The 17420-nt window shown below is 58.2% G+C and overlaps 1 protein-coding gene and 1 pseudogene across 1 annotated transcript; one reads left to right on the forward strand and one right to left on the reverse strand.

Moving 5' to 3' along the window:
- Positions 1–43: 43 nt before the first annotated feature.
- LOC138425871 (complement C4-A-like) lies at positions 44–12992 on the forward strand. The gene is given in 40 exon segments (XM_069564276.1): positions 44–174; positions 299–497; positions 687–888; positions 1081–1151; positions 1234–1322; positions 1517–1596; positions 1774–1833; positions 1961–2103; positions 2205–2337; positions 2955–3070; positions 3179–3355; positions 3482–3509; positions 3512–3660; positions 3782–3967; positions 4139–4297; positions 4556–4682; positions 4847–4921; positions 5410–5607; positions 5702–5813; positions 5905–5975; positions 6244–6383; positions 6494–6682; positions 6684–6704; positions 6944–6995; positions 7095–7184; positions 7331–7540; positions 7717–7792; positions 7952–8108; positions 8209–8275; positions 8278–8321; positions 8406–8577; positions 8789–9020; positions 9095–9263; positions 9629–9688; positions 10498–10591; positions 10669–10822; positions 10860–10968; positions 11110–11184; positions 12570–12672; positions 12802–12992. Coding segments are annotated over 40 exon segments (4764 nt in total). The 5' UTR covers positions 44–109; the 3' UTR covers positions 12912–12992.
- A 36-nt stretch (positions 12993–13028) lies between these two features.
- Positions 13029–16022, reverse strand: LOC138425872 (steroid 21-hydroxylase-like; annotated as a pseudogene).
- Between the last annotated feature and the right edge of the window lie 1398 nt (positions 16023–17420).

A 17420-nucleotide genomic window follows, 5' to 3' on the forward strand; every position in this document is an offset into this window, starting at 1 on the left:
AGCTTATCTGGGCCAGGGGAGGAGCAAGGCCCTGAGTCAAAACTCTGCTCCAAGCCCTGGGTTAACCAGAAAGGAGCAGGCGGGTCTGAACCCCTCAGGTCCTCCAGCCATGAGGCTCCTCTGGGGGCTGATCTGGGCATCTGGCTTCTTCGCCTTGTCTCTGCAGAAGCCCAGGTCCTGGAGGCAGGATGCGGAGAGCTTGGACAGGGCCAGGGCTGGCGAGGGGAAATGGGCTCCGAGGGTCCTGATTCGGGGGAGGGCTGGAGGCTGGCTGTTAACTCGCACCTGTTCTTCCCAGGTTGCTCCTCTTTGCTCCTTCTGTGGTTCGCATAGGGGTCCCCCTGTCTGTGGCCGTGAAACTCCAGGATGCTCCTTCAGGACAGGTGGTGAGAGGATCCGTGTTCCTGAGGAACCCATCCCACGTTAATGAGCTCTGCTCCCCGAAGGTGGATTTCAGCCTCAGCTCAGGCAGAGACTTCATACTCCTCAACCTCCCGGTAAAGGCCCCACTCCCTCCCGGTGCCACCCAGCGCCTCCCCTTCTGTTCTCTGTCTTCTTGGAAACAGCTTTCTCTTCTCATGCCCCTGCTCCCTTCCTCCCCTCCCACGCCTGTGGTCCTCTGTGTCTCAGGCTGCCTCTTCCCTTCTGCTCCGTCTCTCACCCACTCCCTCTTGCTCTCTTCATAGATTCCCCACGAGCAGGCCAGGCTCTGTCGCCTCCATCTCCTCCGCGGAGCCCCCGAGGTGCAGCTCATGGTGCAGTCGCCGTGGCTCAGGGACTCTCTGTCCAAACAGACAGACACACAGGGTGTCAACCTGCTGTTCTCCTCTCGCCGGGGGCACCTCTTTCTGCAGACAGACCAGCCCGTTTATAACCCTGGCCAGCGGGGTGAGTCTCGGTGCCAGGGCCTCCACCTTTCATGCCTTCCCAGCCACTTGAATGAGATAACCTGAAGCCCCCCACAGGAAGGCTGCTTTGCAAACATTTGCTCTCCTTTCCTTTGCTTTCTGGGAGGGGGTCAGGGGTCCAGGGCCCACCCCGCCCATGGCTCCTGCTCACTTCCTCATCCTCCATTTCCAGTTCGCTACCGAGTCTTTGCTCTAGATCAAAAGATGCGCCCGGCCAGTGACATCCTCACGGTCAAGGTGGAGGTGAGCCCCCGACCTCTGACCTTCCTATGGGCCAGGGCTGCTGAGCTGGCCTGTGGCTGTGACCACTTCACTCCCATTGCAGAACTCTCAAGGCTTCCGCGTGCAGAAAAGGGAAGTGTTTGCTCCTTCCTCCATCTTCCAGGACAACGTTTTGATCCCAGACATCTCAGAGTGAGCATCTTCTCCCTGAGACCCACGAAAACCGCCCCCGACCTGTTCACCTACAGCACGTGATCTGATCCTGAGCTTCCTAAGCCCCTGGTTCACCCCCCAGGCTCCTCCTAGGGAATTTGGTGATTGGCTGTCTGCAGACCTCGCATATGAGTGGGCTGAGTCTCTCCTTTGTCTATCCTGATGCCAGTGAGGTGAAAAATCTCAGCCCGATTCTCAGACAGCCTGGATTCCAATAGCAGCACCCAGTGTGAAGTAAAGAAATACACTGAGAGCTGGAGATGGGAGGGACAAGCGCCCCTTTTCTGCAAGGAGGACGGGATGGACCAGAGGTGGGGGGTGCAGGGCCAGGGAAGGGAGATGCGGCTGCCACAGCCCCCCCGAGGGGAGGGTAATATTTTAAGGGTCCTTTCACAAGAGTCTGATCTGCCCTCCCTTTGCCCTGGGTCAGTTCTTCCCAACTTTGAGGTGAAGATCATTCCTGAAAACCCCTACATCCTGACAATGCCTGGCTTTCTTAGTGATCATCCAGGCCAGGTAACTCCCCCTCGCACATGGTCCTCATGCTGGGCCTGACCCCAGGACACCCCATTCAGCGTGAATGTGCTGTGGAACCCCACTTCCCTCCCTCGCCCCAGCCCTCAGCCCCTCTTCTGAATCTCTCCTCAGTGGCAGGTACATCTACGGGAAGCCAGTGCAGGGGATGGCATATGTGCGCTTTGGGCTTCTGGGTGAGGACGGTGAAAAGACTTTCCTGTGGGGCCTGGAGAGTCAGACCGAGGTAGGAAGGAGGGTTGAGGTGCATGAGGTGGGTGAGGAGAGTGAGGTGGCATGAGGTGGGAGACTCGAGTCTCATTCTCTGTCCTGTCTTCTTTGCCCCAGCTGGTGGATGGCCAGTGCCAAATTTCCCTGCAAAAGGCCGAGTTTCAGGGCGTGCTGGAGAAGCTTAATATTAGCATTAATGACCTCCCAGGGCTGCGCCTGTATGTTGCAGCAGCCGTTATTGAGTCTCCAGGTGAGTGGCTTCCCCTGATTATAATCCTGGACCCTCACCGCTGACCTCCGAGCTGACCCTCTGTTCTCTAGAACCAACAGCCTGCTTCATCTCAGCTGGGACACGAAGTCAGGAAAGCTGTATCTCTACAGCTCTATTTCTGGGGAAGGGGTCCTTCTACCCTCTCAGTGTATTATTTTTTACCCATCCACTCACTTATCCCTGCATCCATCCACCCAACCATCCATCTAATCACCCATCCATCTATCCATCCACCCATCCTTCCATCTCTCCCTCCATCCATCACACATCCCACCATCCCTCCATGGATCCATCCATCCAGCCAGCCAGCCTTCCAACCACCCATCCCTCCTTTCATCCACTGATGAATGCATCCACCTATCCATCCCTCTATCCATCATCCAACGTCTATCAGCAGAGCTGTATTATACACCATCTGTGTGCTATGTCCTGTGGTGACCTCAGGAAACATAGAGATGAACAGAAGGCAGCTTGTGCCCTGGAGAGTTCAGCCTTGGTGGAGGGAAACACTAGAGCACGCCTTCCCCGCCCCCAGCCCTCCTCTTCCTCTCTTCCCAGGTCTCTGTGTCCACCTCTCTACACTCTGTCTCTTGCAGGAGGAGAGATGGAGGAGGCAGAGCTCACATCCTGGCATTTCGTGTCATCTCCCTTCTCCCTGGATCTAAGCAAAACCAAGCAGCAGCTTATCCCTGGGGTCCCCTTCCTGCTGCAGGTTTCTTCGGGAAGAGGGAGGATGAGCAGTGGTGCCGGGGGTGGTGGGCAGGAGGGCGCCGCGTCTCACTGACTGCACTCTTCCCTCGGCCCCTCCTCATCTACCTAGGCCCTGGTCCGTGACATGTCAGGCTCCCCAGCCTCTGGCATTCCCGTCAAAGTGTCTGCCAAGTTGTTTTCTGGATCGACTTCTAAAAACCAGGACTTTGAACGGAACACGGATGGGAGCGGCCAAGTCATCGTCTCCCTTGGTGTTCCTCGAACCATCTCAGAAGTGCAGCTCTCGGTAGCACCCCACCCTCACGGGGGTGGGTGGGCTAGGAGAGAAGGTTCCCAGGCTGGCGGGTAGAGGCAGGGAAGCTGGGTGCCTGTGCCCTTTCCCTTGACCCTGTGACCCCTGCCCTCTCTCCAGGTGTCTGCAGGCTCCCCCCACCCTGCTGTAGTCTCACTGTGAAAGCGCCCGTGTCCAGAAGCTCTGGGTTTCTGTCCATTGAGTGGCAGAATCCTCGACCTCTTAAAGTCGGAGAGACCCTTAACCTAAACCTGCAAGCCATGGGCATCAGCGGGAGCTTCTCCTACTTCTGTTACATGGTGCGCATGATGGGCCACAGGGGAGGCCGGGCTAAGAGGGTCTCCAGAGGAAGGACCCTCAGGGTGGGTGGCGGCCTCAGGGCTGAGGATGGCCAGTGAGGAGCACCCTGCTCCCCTCCAGATCCTGTCCCGGGGCCAGATCGTGTCTGTGCATCGAGAGCCCAAGACCCACCTGACCTCCATCTCCGTGTTTGTGGACCATCGCCTGGTGCCCTCCTTCCACCTCGTGGCCTTCTACTATCACGGGGGCGTCCCGGTGGCCAACTCCCTGAGAGTGGACATCCAGGCTGGAGGCTGTGAGGGGAAGGTAACCTGCATCGGAAGAGATGGTGTGTGTGTGTGCGTGCTGGGAGGATTAAGAGAGAAGACTGAATGACTGCAAACGGGGTGATTTAGTTTGGGGTGCACTGAGGATGCTCAAGACTGAACGAGTTCTCCCCACCCTGACTGCCCCCCGCCCCCCCGCCACCTCTGCCAGCTGGAGCTGAACGTGGACAGTTCCAAGGCGTATCGTCCTGGGGACACTGTGAAACTCAACCTGCAAACAGGGTCTCGAGCCCTGGTGGCCCTGGGAGCTGTGGACACGGCTCTGTATGCTGTGGGTGGCAAGTCCCACAGACCCCTCGACATGGTCAAGGTTGGTCAAGACCTCTCTCTGATCCTCCCTTCCCTCCGAGGCTCATCCTCCTCCTACCCCAAGACGCAGCCAGCCACGAGAACTCACTCAGCTGGACTGCTCCCATTCCTCCCTCGAGCCGTGGCCCCGGTGGCTCTGTTTCCGCTCTCTGTGTCTCTCTCGTACTTGTCTGGACCCTGCCCTCTCACGTGCAGCTGAGTATGCGATCGCGGCCACAGCCACTCTTGTCTCTGCAGCATCTCTGCCTTTTCTCGCCAGGTCTTCGAAGCTATGAACAGCTATGACCTTGGCTGTGGTCCCGGCGGTGGAGACACTGCCCCTCAAGTGTTCAAGGCAGCTGGTCTGGCCTTTTCTGATGGAGACCATCGGACTGAAATCAGAAAGAGTGAGGAAGGGGAGTGGGCGTTGGGAGGATAAGGAGGAAGGAGGGGCCTGAGGGGGAAAGACAGGAAGAGGAGGGGTGGGAAGGGCTGGGCTTGGAGGGGGAGACTCAGAGGGCAGGGGGAGGCCCTGTGCCCTCTGGCTGACTGCATTCCTGCTCTCTACCAGGTCTGAGCTGTCCCAAGGAGTCAAAGTCTCGGAAAAAGAGAAATGTGAACTTCCAAAAGGCGATTCATGAGAAGCGTGAGTTGAGGGTGCCCATGAAATTCTCTAGGGCTTCCCTCCTGGCTCAGATGGTAAAGAATCTGCCTGCAATGCAAGAGACCCGGGTTCGATCCCTGGGTTGCAAAGATCCCCAGAAGAAAGGATTGTCTCTACTGCCTCCAGTATTCTTGCCTGGAGAATTCCAGACAGAGGAGCCTGATGGGCTACAGTCTTCGGGTCTCAGATTCTGACATGCCTTGAGCGACTAGACATATGCAGTTCTCCACTTGGGCCCAAGGCTCGGGATGCAGGTCTGCCTGTTGGCTCCTCTGCTCCCGACTGAGCCAGTGCATGGTGTCTGGGCTAGAAATGCAGACATGGTAGTTCTGGGGTGAAAGGGAGGCTGGGGGAGATGCTCTGCTGTGACTGCCCTCAAGTTCCTGGTCTCTCGGGGTGAGTCCTGGCACGTCTAGAGGTCGGGCCGGGGATGAGGCGTGCCTCGCGCTCAGCCTCACCTGGTCCTACAGTGGGCCAGTACACTTCCCCCGTAGCCAAGCGCTGCTGCCAGGACGGGCTGACGCGGCTGCCCATGGTGCGCACCTGTGAGCAGCGGGCGGCCCGGGTGCAGCAGCCGGCCTGCCGAGAGCCCTTCCTGTCCTGCTGCCAGTTTGCCGAAAACCTGCGCAAGAAGGCCCGGACCAGGGGCCAGGTGGGCCTGGCCCGAGGTGAGGGTCTGTGTGGGGCCGGGGCACTGGCCGGGGCCCCTGGACGGTCAGGACGGCCCCCTCCTCACCGCCCTCCACGGTGTCCCCCACACAGCCTTGGAGCTCCTGAAGGAGGAGGACCTGATTGAAGAGGATGACATCCCCGTGCGTAGCTTCTTCCCCGAGAACTGGCTTTGGAAAGTGGAAGAAATGGACCGCTTCTCCCAGTGAGGGCGCGGGCAGGGCCTGGCCTTGTCTCTGGGCTGTGTCTTGGGCCTGCCCAGCGTGTGACCCAGCTTCTCACCTTTCCCACCGCAGATTGCAGCTGCTGCTCCCGGACTCTCTGACCACGTGGGAGATCCACGGCGTGAGCCTGTCCAAAAGCACAGGTGGGGTCACCCTGCTGGGGCCCTGGGGCTCCCTCTTCCAGGCTCCCTGGACCGCGGCTCCCTGCTTGGTACTTAGCTCTTGGTACAGGAATGAAGGGGAGAGACCTGGAGATGTCTGCATGCCGAGTGTGGGGTCTGAAGCCATTGAGCAGCGGCAGGCAGAGGATGGGTGGGAAGCTGGGGAGCAGGGGCAGACCCTGCCCCGCACTGCTGGAATCCCCTTGGTGTGATGCCCCCAGGCCTCTCATATGTGCCCACTCTGTGTCAGGCTTGTGCGTGGCCACCCCGGCCCGACTCCGAGTGTTCCGTGAATTCCACATGCACCTCCGCCTGCCGGTCTCTGTCCGCCGCTTTGAGCAGCTCGAGCTGCGGCCTGTCCTCTACAACTACCTGGATAGAGATCTGACCGTGAGGCCCTTGGGGGCTGAGCGCACAGTGGTGGGGGGGGACTGGGCAGGTGAGGGGTGGGGAGCCTAACTGGGCTGGGACTCTGGCCCTCCCCGTCTTCCTGCCCCCAGGTGAGCGTCCGCGTGTCCCCAGTGGAGGGGCTGTGCCTGGCCGGGGGTGGAGGGCTCGCCCAGCAGGTGCAGGTGCCCGCGGGCTCTGCCCGGCCCGTTGGCTTCTCTGTGGTGCCCATCGCAGCTGCTGCCGTGTCCCTCAAGGTGGTGGCTCGAGGATCCTTCGATTTCCCTGTGGGGGACGCAATTATCTAAGATTCTACAAGTCGAGGTGAGTGGAACACCCCTGAATCTAGGTCCCCATCTCCCAGGTTCACCCCCTGCTCTGGCCCTCTCCCTGCAAGAGTGCTGAGGCCACCCCCCACACCCAATGCTTTGGTCCATTTGCACTTTCCACCGTCCTGGCCCCTCCGTGTCCCTGAAGTTCCAACTGCAAGTCCTGAGGAGTGTGCACTGGAGGGGCGGGCTGTGGCCTGTGTGATCTCTCACAGCTTCGTTTCCCCTCCACAGAGAGAAGGGGCCCTTCACAGGGAGGAGATAGTCTATGATCTCAACCCCCTGGGTGAGTGACCTCCACTCACAGACAGCAGGGTCCTGGGGGTGGGAGGGGGCAGACGGTGTGGACAGCAGGACAGACCACTGACTCCCCTCATCTTCCCAGACCCCGGAGGCCGGACCTTGGAAATTCCTGGCAACTCTGATCCCAATATTGTCCCTGAAGGAGATTTCAAGAGTTTCGTCAGAGTCACAGGTGGGCGTGTCCTCCAGTCCCTTCCCTGGGGCCTCCCTTGGATTCATGGAAGCCTGGGCACTTCTGTTTGATCCCGAGACTCCCTGACCCTGTGACCCTGCCCTCCAGACCTGCTCTCTGACCCTCCATCCTGTCCCTCCCCATAGCCTCGGATCCACTGGAAGCATTGGGCTCTGAGGGGGCCTTGTCCCCAGGAGGCCTGGCCTCCCTCCTGAGGCTTCCCCAAGGCTGCGGGGAACAAACCATGACCCTCTTGGCTCCAACACTGGCTGCTTCCCGCTACCTGGACAAGACCGAGCAGTGGAGCCTGCTGCCCCCTGAGACCAAGGACCGCGCCGTGGATCTCATCCAGAAAGGTTCTGAGTGCAGCGGCGAGCAGGAGTGGGGCCAGGAGAGGGCAGTTAATGGAAGCTGGGCAGCCTGGGTGGTCAGAGCAGGGAAGAGAGATGCGGTCCCCAGTGGAAATGGGGAGCATAGCCTGGCCACAGCAGTAGGGGAGTTGGTGTGACCTCAGCTGCCTCTCCTCTCCAAGGCTACATGCAGATCCAGGAATTTCGAAAAAGAGATGGTTCCTATGAGGCTTGGTTACATTGGGACAGTGGCACCTGGTGAGTTTGGAGGAGTGTCCTGGGTGTGTGGGAGGGGCAGGGCTGGTGGGGGCAGAGCCAGCTACTATGGGAGGGCTAATAGCCAGGAGCCACCAAGAGTGGGGCCTCCCCCTTATAGGGACTAGTGGCTATCTCCAGCAATGTCTTTCTCTCCTCTAGGCTCACGGCCTTTGTGCTGAAGATACTGAGTTTGGCCCAGGATCAGGTGAGCGGCTCTGCTAAAAAGCTGCAGGAGACGGCCAGGTGGCTGCTTTCCCAGCAACGGGATGATGGCTCATTCCACGACCCCTGTCCTGTTATCCACAGGGAAATGCATGTATGGAGCTGGGAGGCTGGGCCAAGGGCACAGGAGGGAAGAATCGCCCTGCCCCTCCCCACTCGTGGTTGGTGCCTCCTTTTCTGCCCATTTCAACCAGGGAGGCTTAGTGGGAAGCGATGAGACTGTGGCGCTCACAGCCTTCATGGTCATCACCCTTCACCACGGCTGGCGGTCTTCCCAGACAAGAATTCAGAGCACCTGAGGAGAGTGGTAAGGCAGCTATGTGTCTGCCTTTTGCTTATCCCTTTCCTCTCAGAAGCCCAGTCCACAGACCTTCCCTCCAATTTCTTCCAGGAAAATTCCATCTCAAGAGCAAACACCTTCTTGGGGGCAAAAGCAAACTCTGGGATCCTGGGCGCCCACGCCTCTGCCATCACAGCCTACGCCCTGTCGCTGACCGAGGCCCCTGAGGACCTGCGGAGCATTGCCCACAACAACCTCATGGCCCTGGCCCAGGACCTCGGTGGTGACAGGGTCCTGGCTTGATCCTGAGGCTTGGGAGAGCTTGAGACCCCTGAGTGTGTCCAAAGGGAGAAACAGAATGAATGGAGCCCCTTGGAGGGAATCAGAGCATAAGCAGGGGTGACTGGGAAATCAGGAGAGACTAAAGGGGGAGCGTCAAAGGCCAGACATCTAAGATCCTCCCCTGTTCACCTGTGGGTCTCCTTTCACTCCAGATAAGCTGTACTGGGGCTCAGTCACCACTTCTCCAAGCAACGTCCTGTCACCCACTCTGGCTCCACGCAGCCCAGCAGACCCCATTCCCCAGGCCCCGGCCATGTCGATTGAAACCACGGCCTATGGCCTGCTACACCTGCTGCTATGGGAGGGCAAGGCTGAGTTGGCTGACCAGGCTGCATCCTGGCTGACTGGCCAGGGCAGCTTCCAAGGGGGATTCCGCAGCACCCAGGTAGGGGCTGTCCTGGGGTTCTAGGGTGGCTGGTCCTGAGACCGAGTCCCTGAGTTTCGGCTCATTTTCCCCGGGACACTGTTATGGCTCTGGATGCCCTGTCTGCATACTGGCTCATGTCCCACGCCACTGAGGAGATGGGGCTCAACGTGACCCTCAGCTCCTTGGGCCGCAATGGACTCAAGTCCCACGTGTTGCAGCTGACCAACCACCAAGTCCACAGGCTGGAGGAGGAGTTGCAGGTGAACCATGCCCTCACCTGGGTGACCGGGACACCTGGGTCTCCCTCGGCCAGGCCAGAAGCCATCCCCTGTTCCCCACCCCTGCTGAATCCTCATGGCCCCTCTTTCTGATAACTATGGGAAGACTTACTGGCTCTGTGACCTGTAGCAAGTCACCCAACCTCTGAGGTTCATTTATCTGATCTAAAAATGATACATGCAGAGTCACAGAGGGTTTAGGAGATGGTGGAGAGAGAATGTGGGTGAAAGTAGGAAGTGTTGAAAAGTGAGGTGGGGAGAGGAGGTGGAGTTATTTTGGTGGAGGAGGTAAGTTGAAGCAACAGTGTGCCCTTCTGACATCTCTTTCCCTTTTCTGCTTGTGAAAGTTTTCCCTGGGAAACAAGATTAACGTGAAGGTGAGAGGAAACAGCAGAGGAACCTTGAAGGTGAGAGCTGGTGGCACTGGGCGTGCGGGGCCATCAGGGTGAAGCCGGGGTGTTGAGTGGGAGACGTGCAGGCAGAGCTCATGGTCTGGGAAGGAGGAAGAGACCCCCGGGTTGTGGTTCCCTGTGCTCTGTCCTGGGCAGGTGCCCCTCACTCTGCTCTCCACTCTTTCTGGGCACCTGTCGTCCCCTTCAGCCCTCAGTGCTGATGCTCAAACACTTGGCTCCTAAACCAAGCGTCTCTGATGAGCTCTGAGCCCCTTTGTCCCACAGCACCTCAGACATGGTTGAGCCCCAAACCCTTTCCTCCTCCTGTGTCTCCTTGTCTGACTGACAGTGTCCCTTCCATACAGGAGCCCAGATACCACTCCGGGGGCCATCTTAGTGCCAACCTGTCCTCATGACCCCAGTAACTGCTCCTCTGGTTCCACCCCAGCAGGACGACCCTTCCATCTATACACATCTCCCGGCCCTGAATGTCCTTCGGCTGCTTCTTGTCCCCCGTGACACACTCATTCCCCTCCTCAGGCTTTGCCTGGCAGCCGTTTCTGAACTTTTTTCACTGCAGCCTCTTCGGTGCATGGGTACAGTGCTTGCCCCCATGCCAGGACCCTGCTCTGCTCTCTGTCTCACCTGACACCTCGGCCCCTTTGTATTTCTGGACTGGTCTGGGAGGTGGATGGGAATGGGCAGAAGGCCTCGAAGCTCTTAGACCAGGAGCTAAGGGGTCCAGAGCCCTTCCATGTGGCTCTGCAGAGAGGTCTGCGGCCCTAAGTGTCCCCATCTCCCCTTCCCACCCCCTGATGAGCCAGGCCCTTCGCAGCTACAATGTTATGGACATGACGAACACGACCTGCCAGGATCTTCAGATTGAAGTGACGGTCATGGGCCACGTCGAGTACACGAGTAAGTGTTGGGGTCACAGGCTGTGGGTCTCTGAGGGGGTGGTGCCAGGGCTGAGCCACAGCACTGTCCCCTCGCAGTGGAGGCTGAGGAGGACTACGAGGAATACGAGTATGAGGACTCTCCAGCCGGGGATGACCCCGAGGCCCACTCCCGGCCCGTGACACCCCTGCAGCTGAGGAACTACTCTAAGTGGGAGGCCCCCAAGGCAGCCAAGGAACTGGAATCCAGGGTGCATCTGGTGAACCAGGCAGGGGGACCCAGACAACAGGGCACATGTCTCCATAGGCAAGACTGGCAAGGTGGGGCTGTCAGGCATGGCCATTGCGGACATCACCCTCTTGAGTGGATTCTATGCCCTGCGGGCTGACCTGGAGAAGGTGTGACCAGCCACCCAGAGAGGCCGCTTGTGCCCCCGGGAGCCCTGCCCCGTCCCCATAGTAGCCCCAGCTGCTGAGCCCTGTCACATGCACGCGGCCAGGGGTCTTCTCCTTGTGACTCCCGGCTCCTGTTCCCCACAGCTGACCTCCCTCTCTGACCGATACGTGAGCCACTTTGAGACCGAGGGTCCCCACGTCCTGCTGTACTTTGACTCGGTGAGCAAGGAGGGTGACAGAGGGGCGCACAGCTGGCACTGGGTTTCCTGAGCTCAAGTTAGGAGGATTCCCAGGAGGCAGGTATATCAGCAGCTACTGCTCTGGGAGAGAACTTGTGGTGTGAGCAGGGAGGCAGGATAGGAGGGGGTCAGAGCCTTGGCCAGGGAGGTTCCCCACTGCCTGCAGGGAGGCGGGGCTGAGCCCCTTCTGGGGCTTTGGGTCCAGTGCCAGTCAGCTGGGAAGGGCTTGAGAGAACACCTTTCATAAAGCTGAATGTATTCAACTTGAGGGACTGCATTTTTTTCATTGACCTCTTTCTCTTTTGTTTTTGATATAAATGTGTATTTTGTCTCTTTTGAAATGATGGTGATTTTAGATGAATTGTTGTTTTTATTTTTCCCCATGGCCACCTTTGACTAACACACAGTTATCAACCCTCTGATGGCCTTCAAAAAAGTTTTTTGAACATTTACTGTAACCTCTTGGAGAAAAATGTGCAAAAGGCATGTTAATACTGTGATACCATTCGTCAGGCGTGTTAGGACTGAGATACAACTGGCCAAGTATTTGTGCATCAGGGAGACCCTCCCTGTGCAATGTGTGCAGAGGGGACAGACCCTGTTGGCTTGAGAAGCCAGGCAGAGGAGTATGGTTGAACATAGTGGAAAATGAGGAAGACGTCAAGTTGGGGAGCTCACCATGCAGCTTAGGAAGGAAACTCACGTGGGATACCAGGCTGAACTGGACCAGTGTGGGCATGAGGAGAGGGATCTGGGCCTAGACATGAGTGGTGGAGTCACAGAGGGCAAGCAGAGGGCTAGCACTTGCTGTTACCAAGCAGAAAAGGGAGGCCTTAGCTATATCATTGAGGCTATTGAGAGGGTGAATGGGTTTGGAGGGCAGGCAGACAGAATCGGGACTGTTTAATACATCCTCTAAAAGTCCCAATACAAGGAAAAGGCTGAACATTTGGGAGAAACTGCCCACCTGCAGAGTTTGTGGAATGATGAGACCACCCTGGGGAGCCCAGAGACGGGGAAGGGCCTGCGCTGGGGCCTGTGCCCCTGGGAGGGACGAAGCGGGAAGGTCAGAAATGACCAAGTCAGAATCAGGGGTAGTCTGGAATGTGTCCACGTAGTAGGCCTCTGTGAAGATGCTAGGACAAGAGACTGGGGTGAGGTCACCATGTGGGCAGTGAAGTCAGCAGAGATCTTGGGGAGCAGTTTTTAGAAATCCCGAGGCTGGAAGGTAAGAAAACATAAAGGACACTGAAGATAAGTTCGACCGGAACCAAACAGGCCAAGCAAATTCATCATAGCAGTCTATGAAAGCTCAGAGCCCAGAGGTGGATCCCTGACTTCCCTGCCCCCCATCTCCCCCGCCAGGTCCCCACCTCCCGGGAGTGCATAGGCTTTGGAACTGTGCAGGAGGTGCCCCTAGGGCTGGTACAGCCGGCCAGGGCCGTCCTGAGTGACTACTACAACCCCGGTGAGACGTTGGGGATACTCGAGAGGGTTGGGGTAAGTGGCAGTGAGGAGTGGCAAGGGAGTCCTGTGGATCCAACGGCTGGGAGGAGAGAGAGGGCAAGTGCCCTAACACCCCTCTGCTTTTCTCCAGAGCACAAAAGTTCTGTGTTTTATGGGGCACCACGTAAAAGCAAACTCTTCTCCATGTTGTGCTCTGCAGCCTTCTGCCAGTGTGGTGGGGGTGAGACCCCTCACCGTTGATCTCACTGTTGATCTCACGGCACCAGGTTTACAGCAGGGAGGGCAGGGGTTTGCACAAGAGCAATAAAAGGAGACACCGAGGCACGTGACTGGTCGAGTCCTCCCCCCCCCCCCCACTCCTCCCCCATCACTGGGCACCGGCGCTCTCCCAGGCCCCGGCCTCCACTCCCCGGGGCTGCAGCTGCACCTGGAAAGGCTGGACCTTGAGGTTGACGCCACAGTAGGGATCCGGCTGCAGCGACGGCAGGGCGCCCCCGGGCGGCGGCAGCAGGGTGAAGGCCTGCAGCAGTCGCAGGAGCACCACGAAGAGTTACAGGCGCGCCAGCGACTCGCCCAGGCACACGCGCCCCGCAGCCAAACGCCAGCGCGCTTGGGTTCGCGCCCGGCTCCAGGAAGCGGTCTGCGGGGCGGAAAGACGATCCGGGCTCAGGGGCCGCCAGATACGGGCCCCGCTGCACCGCCACCCACCACCGCGGGCACCCGCCCCGCCACGCACCCGGCCAGAACTCATATGGCTGCTCCCAGACTGCCCTCGTCCAGGTGGGCACTTCAGAGGTTGGGGATAACGACCATGCCCTCAGGGATGTCGTAGCGAAGAGGCTGAGGATTAGGGTTAAGTGAGAGGCCCGCCAAGACCCTGCTGGGGCCTTGGCCGTTCATCCCTAGGCCTCCAGAGTCACCTGCTAAGCCGTGGTGCTGTGTGGCAAGGCCAGGGGCAGCACCTCTGCAATGGTGGCCTTTAGCAAGGGCAGCTGACCGCCGTCCTTTTATGTGACTCCAGGGTTCGAGGCTCTGGGGCCCAGCTCACGATCCATCTCCTCCTAAAGTTATTGCTGAATCTGAGAAATGGAGCCCAAGTCCTGTCACTGCCCAGCCCTCAGCTGCCAACCTCCATTGTGTGTGTGTGTGTACGCGCACGCGGGCACGCTAGTCACTCAGTCGTGTCCGACTCTTTGAGAGCCCATGGGCTGTAACCCTCCAGACTCTTCTGTCCATGGAATTCTCCAGGCAAGAGTACTAGATGGGTTGCCATTCCTCCTTCCAGGGCATCTTCCCAACGCAGGGGCTGAACCTGAGTCTCCCACATTGCAGGCAGATTCTTTACTGAGCCACTAGGGAAGCCCAAACTTCCACCATTCCCTGGAGGAACTCACAAGAGACTTTGTGCCAAGTACGAGAACCCATGCCACCCCACTGACACACGCAGTGCTATCCCCCACAACACAGCCTGCATTGCCATCAGTGAGCTAGGTTCCCAACACCCTGGCCAGACTGCCAGGAAGGATCCCTTGGCCTCCTCCAGGGCATACCTCGGGGTGGTGAAGTAGGAAGGCCACCGCCCAGGAGAGGGTGCTGGCCGTGGTTTCAGTGCCCCCGATGAAAAGGTCCACCACAGACATGTGCACGTGTCCTTCCAGGAGCTGTCCCGGGCCCTCTTCTACTCTTTGCCTCCCTACCCCCTGGAGCATGTAGTCCATCATATCCCTCCACTGGCCGGCCACCATGCTCTCCTGGGGAGGGGAGGAGGAGCCGGCCTGAGTGCCTGGCTTGGGGAGAGTGTTTAGAGGATGCCTTGGGTCCAGGACTGCAGGGATGGCCCAGAAGCTGCCTGGCTCTGGGCAGTAGCGTCACTGCTGCTGGCCGAGGAGGAGCCCAGTCCCCGCGCGGTTCCCACCTTGTGGCGCCTCAGCTGCTTCTCCACCATGTGGTCCCTGTTCTCTATGGCCTTCTTCAGCCTCCAGAGCCCAGGGTTGGGGAAGAGCTGGGGCAGAGAGTGAGAAGGTATAGCTGCTGGCAAGGAAGCCTGTTCCCCATCCCCACCCTTTCTCCCAAAACCAGGCGTGTCGGGGCTGTGCCTTCTCACCCTGAGAAAAGGAACCATGTCCAAAATCTGGATGGACCAGTGGCCCCAGGTCTTCATCAAGTCCTGAACACAGTCGTGAAAGGCATGTACTAAGGTGTCCTCCTGCCCCAAAAGGAGGAAATCCTTTCAGTGCAGAACCAGGAGAGGATCAGGGAGGGGTTGCAGGGGGTGGGGGGGCAGGGCAGGCATATGGGAGGGCAAGAGAGCTTTGACCTTGTCTCCAAAAGTGAGGTAACAGATGATGCTGCAAGTGAGGAGAGAGAATTCCTTCTGGATGGTCACGGGAGCACCGGCCTGGACTCTCATGCGCTGAAGAGAAAGAGCATAAACTAAATAGGGACCTGGGACATCCCTGGTGGTCGAGAGGCTAAATTCTCTGCTCCTAATGCAGGGGGCCCTGGTTCGATCCTTGGGAAGGCAACTAGATGCCACATGCTTTGGGTAATATAAGTAAAAAAAAAAAAAAAATAGAGGGCCTTCCAGGAGGGGTGAAGCTGACCTGGGCTGACTGTGGGAGTCCAGGCTCACCTCACAAAACTCCTGGGTCAGCTGCTCCACCCAGGGTTCCATGGAGCTGCGGGTGCCCAGCAGCAAGGCTGAGCGGGTGAGTTTCTTGTGGGCCTTCCAGAGCAGAGAGTAGTCCCCCAGAGAGATGTCCTGGCAGCGCTGAGACACCAGCTTGTCTGCGAGTAGGGGTTGGGGGTGGGAGGGTCGACTTGACCAAGGAAGCCACGGGCCTGACCTCCCCTGCCTCCCAAAGCCCTGCTTCTCCCCTCAAGCAACCTCTTACAGGATGGTATTTGGGGTCTGCCGGCAAAGTCCACCCACTTCCTGATCATAGCCTCCTCGATGGTCTTCTTGGAGTTTAGCACCACCACCTCTGGCGGCGGGGGGAGTGGTAGGAAAGGCAGGAAGTCAGCAGGAGAGCACACCCCCAACCCTCCTCACTGCTGTGGGCCAGGAAGGAAGCAGACCCTCACCTTGCAGCCCAAGGCGAAGCCTGTAGACAGGCCCGAGTTTCTGAGTCAGGCTCAGCAGATGGATGGGGAGGTTGGGCTGCAGCAGGTGCAGGAAGCCGGGGACCAGAGGTGGGAGGTGGAGGTTTCTGAGCTTCCACCGGCCCCACAGCAGGTGAGCGCCGGCTAGCAGGGTGAGCAGCAGCAGCAGCAGCCCTGCAAGGACCATGGCTGGAGACCCAGGCAGAGGCCCCGGCCCCGCCACTTATAGCTCTCCACACCTCCAGCCACCTGGCTACTCGGGCTGTTCTGAAGCCTCCCTCCACTCCTTCCCTCAGGTCCTTGCCCACTGTCCCGCCCACAAAACAGTACATTCCTGGAATGGCATTCATCCTCTTGGCCTTGGAAAATCCAATATCAAAGAGCAGGCCTTTTCCCATTCATCTATCAAGAAGAAAGGAAAGGAAATACAACCCTGACCTTCTTCAACAGCCAGAATCAGCTTTCTGTCAACTGTTCAGGAAAACGTGTCCATGAGCCCTCTCCCACTCCCACCCCACCCCCACCGCCACCTTGGACCAGCTTCCTGCCACGGGGTTTGTCTCAGAGAGAAGAATGACAACCCACGCCTAATATGCCTCCCAGATGGCCTTTGAAGCACAAAATGAGACGAGAATGATGTGGGTTTTTTTTCTTTTAACTTACAACAGGGGAACCACATGTCCTGATTGGCTTGTGTTATCCCGGATTATGCCTATAGTCCAAGTGTCATCAATAATGGTGCTTCTTTTTATTCTCAAAACTTGAACAAGAAAAATTAAATGTTTCCCCGGTTTGGAGCTCTTACCCTGTACCTGACGCTCTTTGGTTGCAAGGAAAAGAGACCCACTTGAGCTAGTTTGAGCCAAAAGTAAGAATTGTTCCACGAATACAGGGATATCTCACAGAATCCAAGAGCAGGCAAGTAGAAGGGACCTACTTGGCCTTGCTGAGCCAGGGACTGTGAACTAAAGAGCCCTAGAGACACGGCTGCTTCCTCACTCTTCGTTCCTGCTCTCACTTGTCTGCTATTCCTGGCTGCACTGCGCCTGTATTGCCACGCCTGGGTTTCTCTAGTTGCGGCGAGCAGAGGGCACTCTCTAGCTGTGATACTCGGGCTTCTCTTGTTGTGAGGCGCAGGCTCTAGGCATGTGGGCTTCAGTAGTTGAGGCTCGGGGGCTCTAGAACTCGGGTCAGTCGTTGGGGCCCACAGACCTGGCTGGTTCACAGCATGTGTGATCTTCCCAGACCAGGGATCCAACCCGTTTTTTTCATTGGCAGGTGGATTCCTAACCACTGGACCACCAGGGAAGCCCCTCCCTCCTCTTGGTCCACAGTCCCCTCCTCCCACTCTGCAGTCAGGCTGCTTGTGCTCCCAGGTGCAGGCGGCACAGAACTGCTGTCGGGGTTAGACTCCACAGAATACGGGTCTAGCCCCAGGACAAGAGGGCTTTCATGGCATGATCAAACATGCCCCTCATCGATTCCCACGTCCTCAGGAAGCAACTTGAGAGCCACAGCTGGGATCAGAGGCCCAGCCCTCTTCAGGGAGCTGTTGCTATGAGGGGTGGGGTCCCAGTGGACTAAGTAGGGCTACCAGTGGCCACTGTTGCAGGTGAGGGGGCAGTTGAAGGACTCGCAGGAGAGGTC

Source organism: Ovis canadensis, chromosome 20, assembly GCF_042477335.2.
Source record: "Ovis canadensis isolate MfBH-ARS-UI-01 breed Bighorn chromosome 20, ARS-UI_OviCan_v2, whole genome shotgun sequence".
Taxonomy (NCBI): Eukaryota; Metazoa; Chordata; class Mammalia; order Artiodactyla; family Bovidae; genus Ovis; species Ovis canadensis.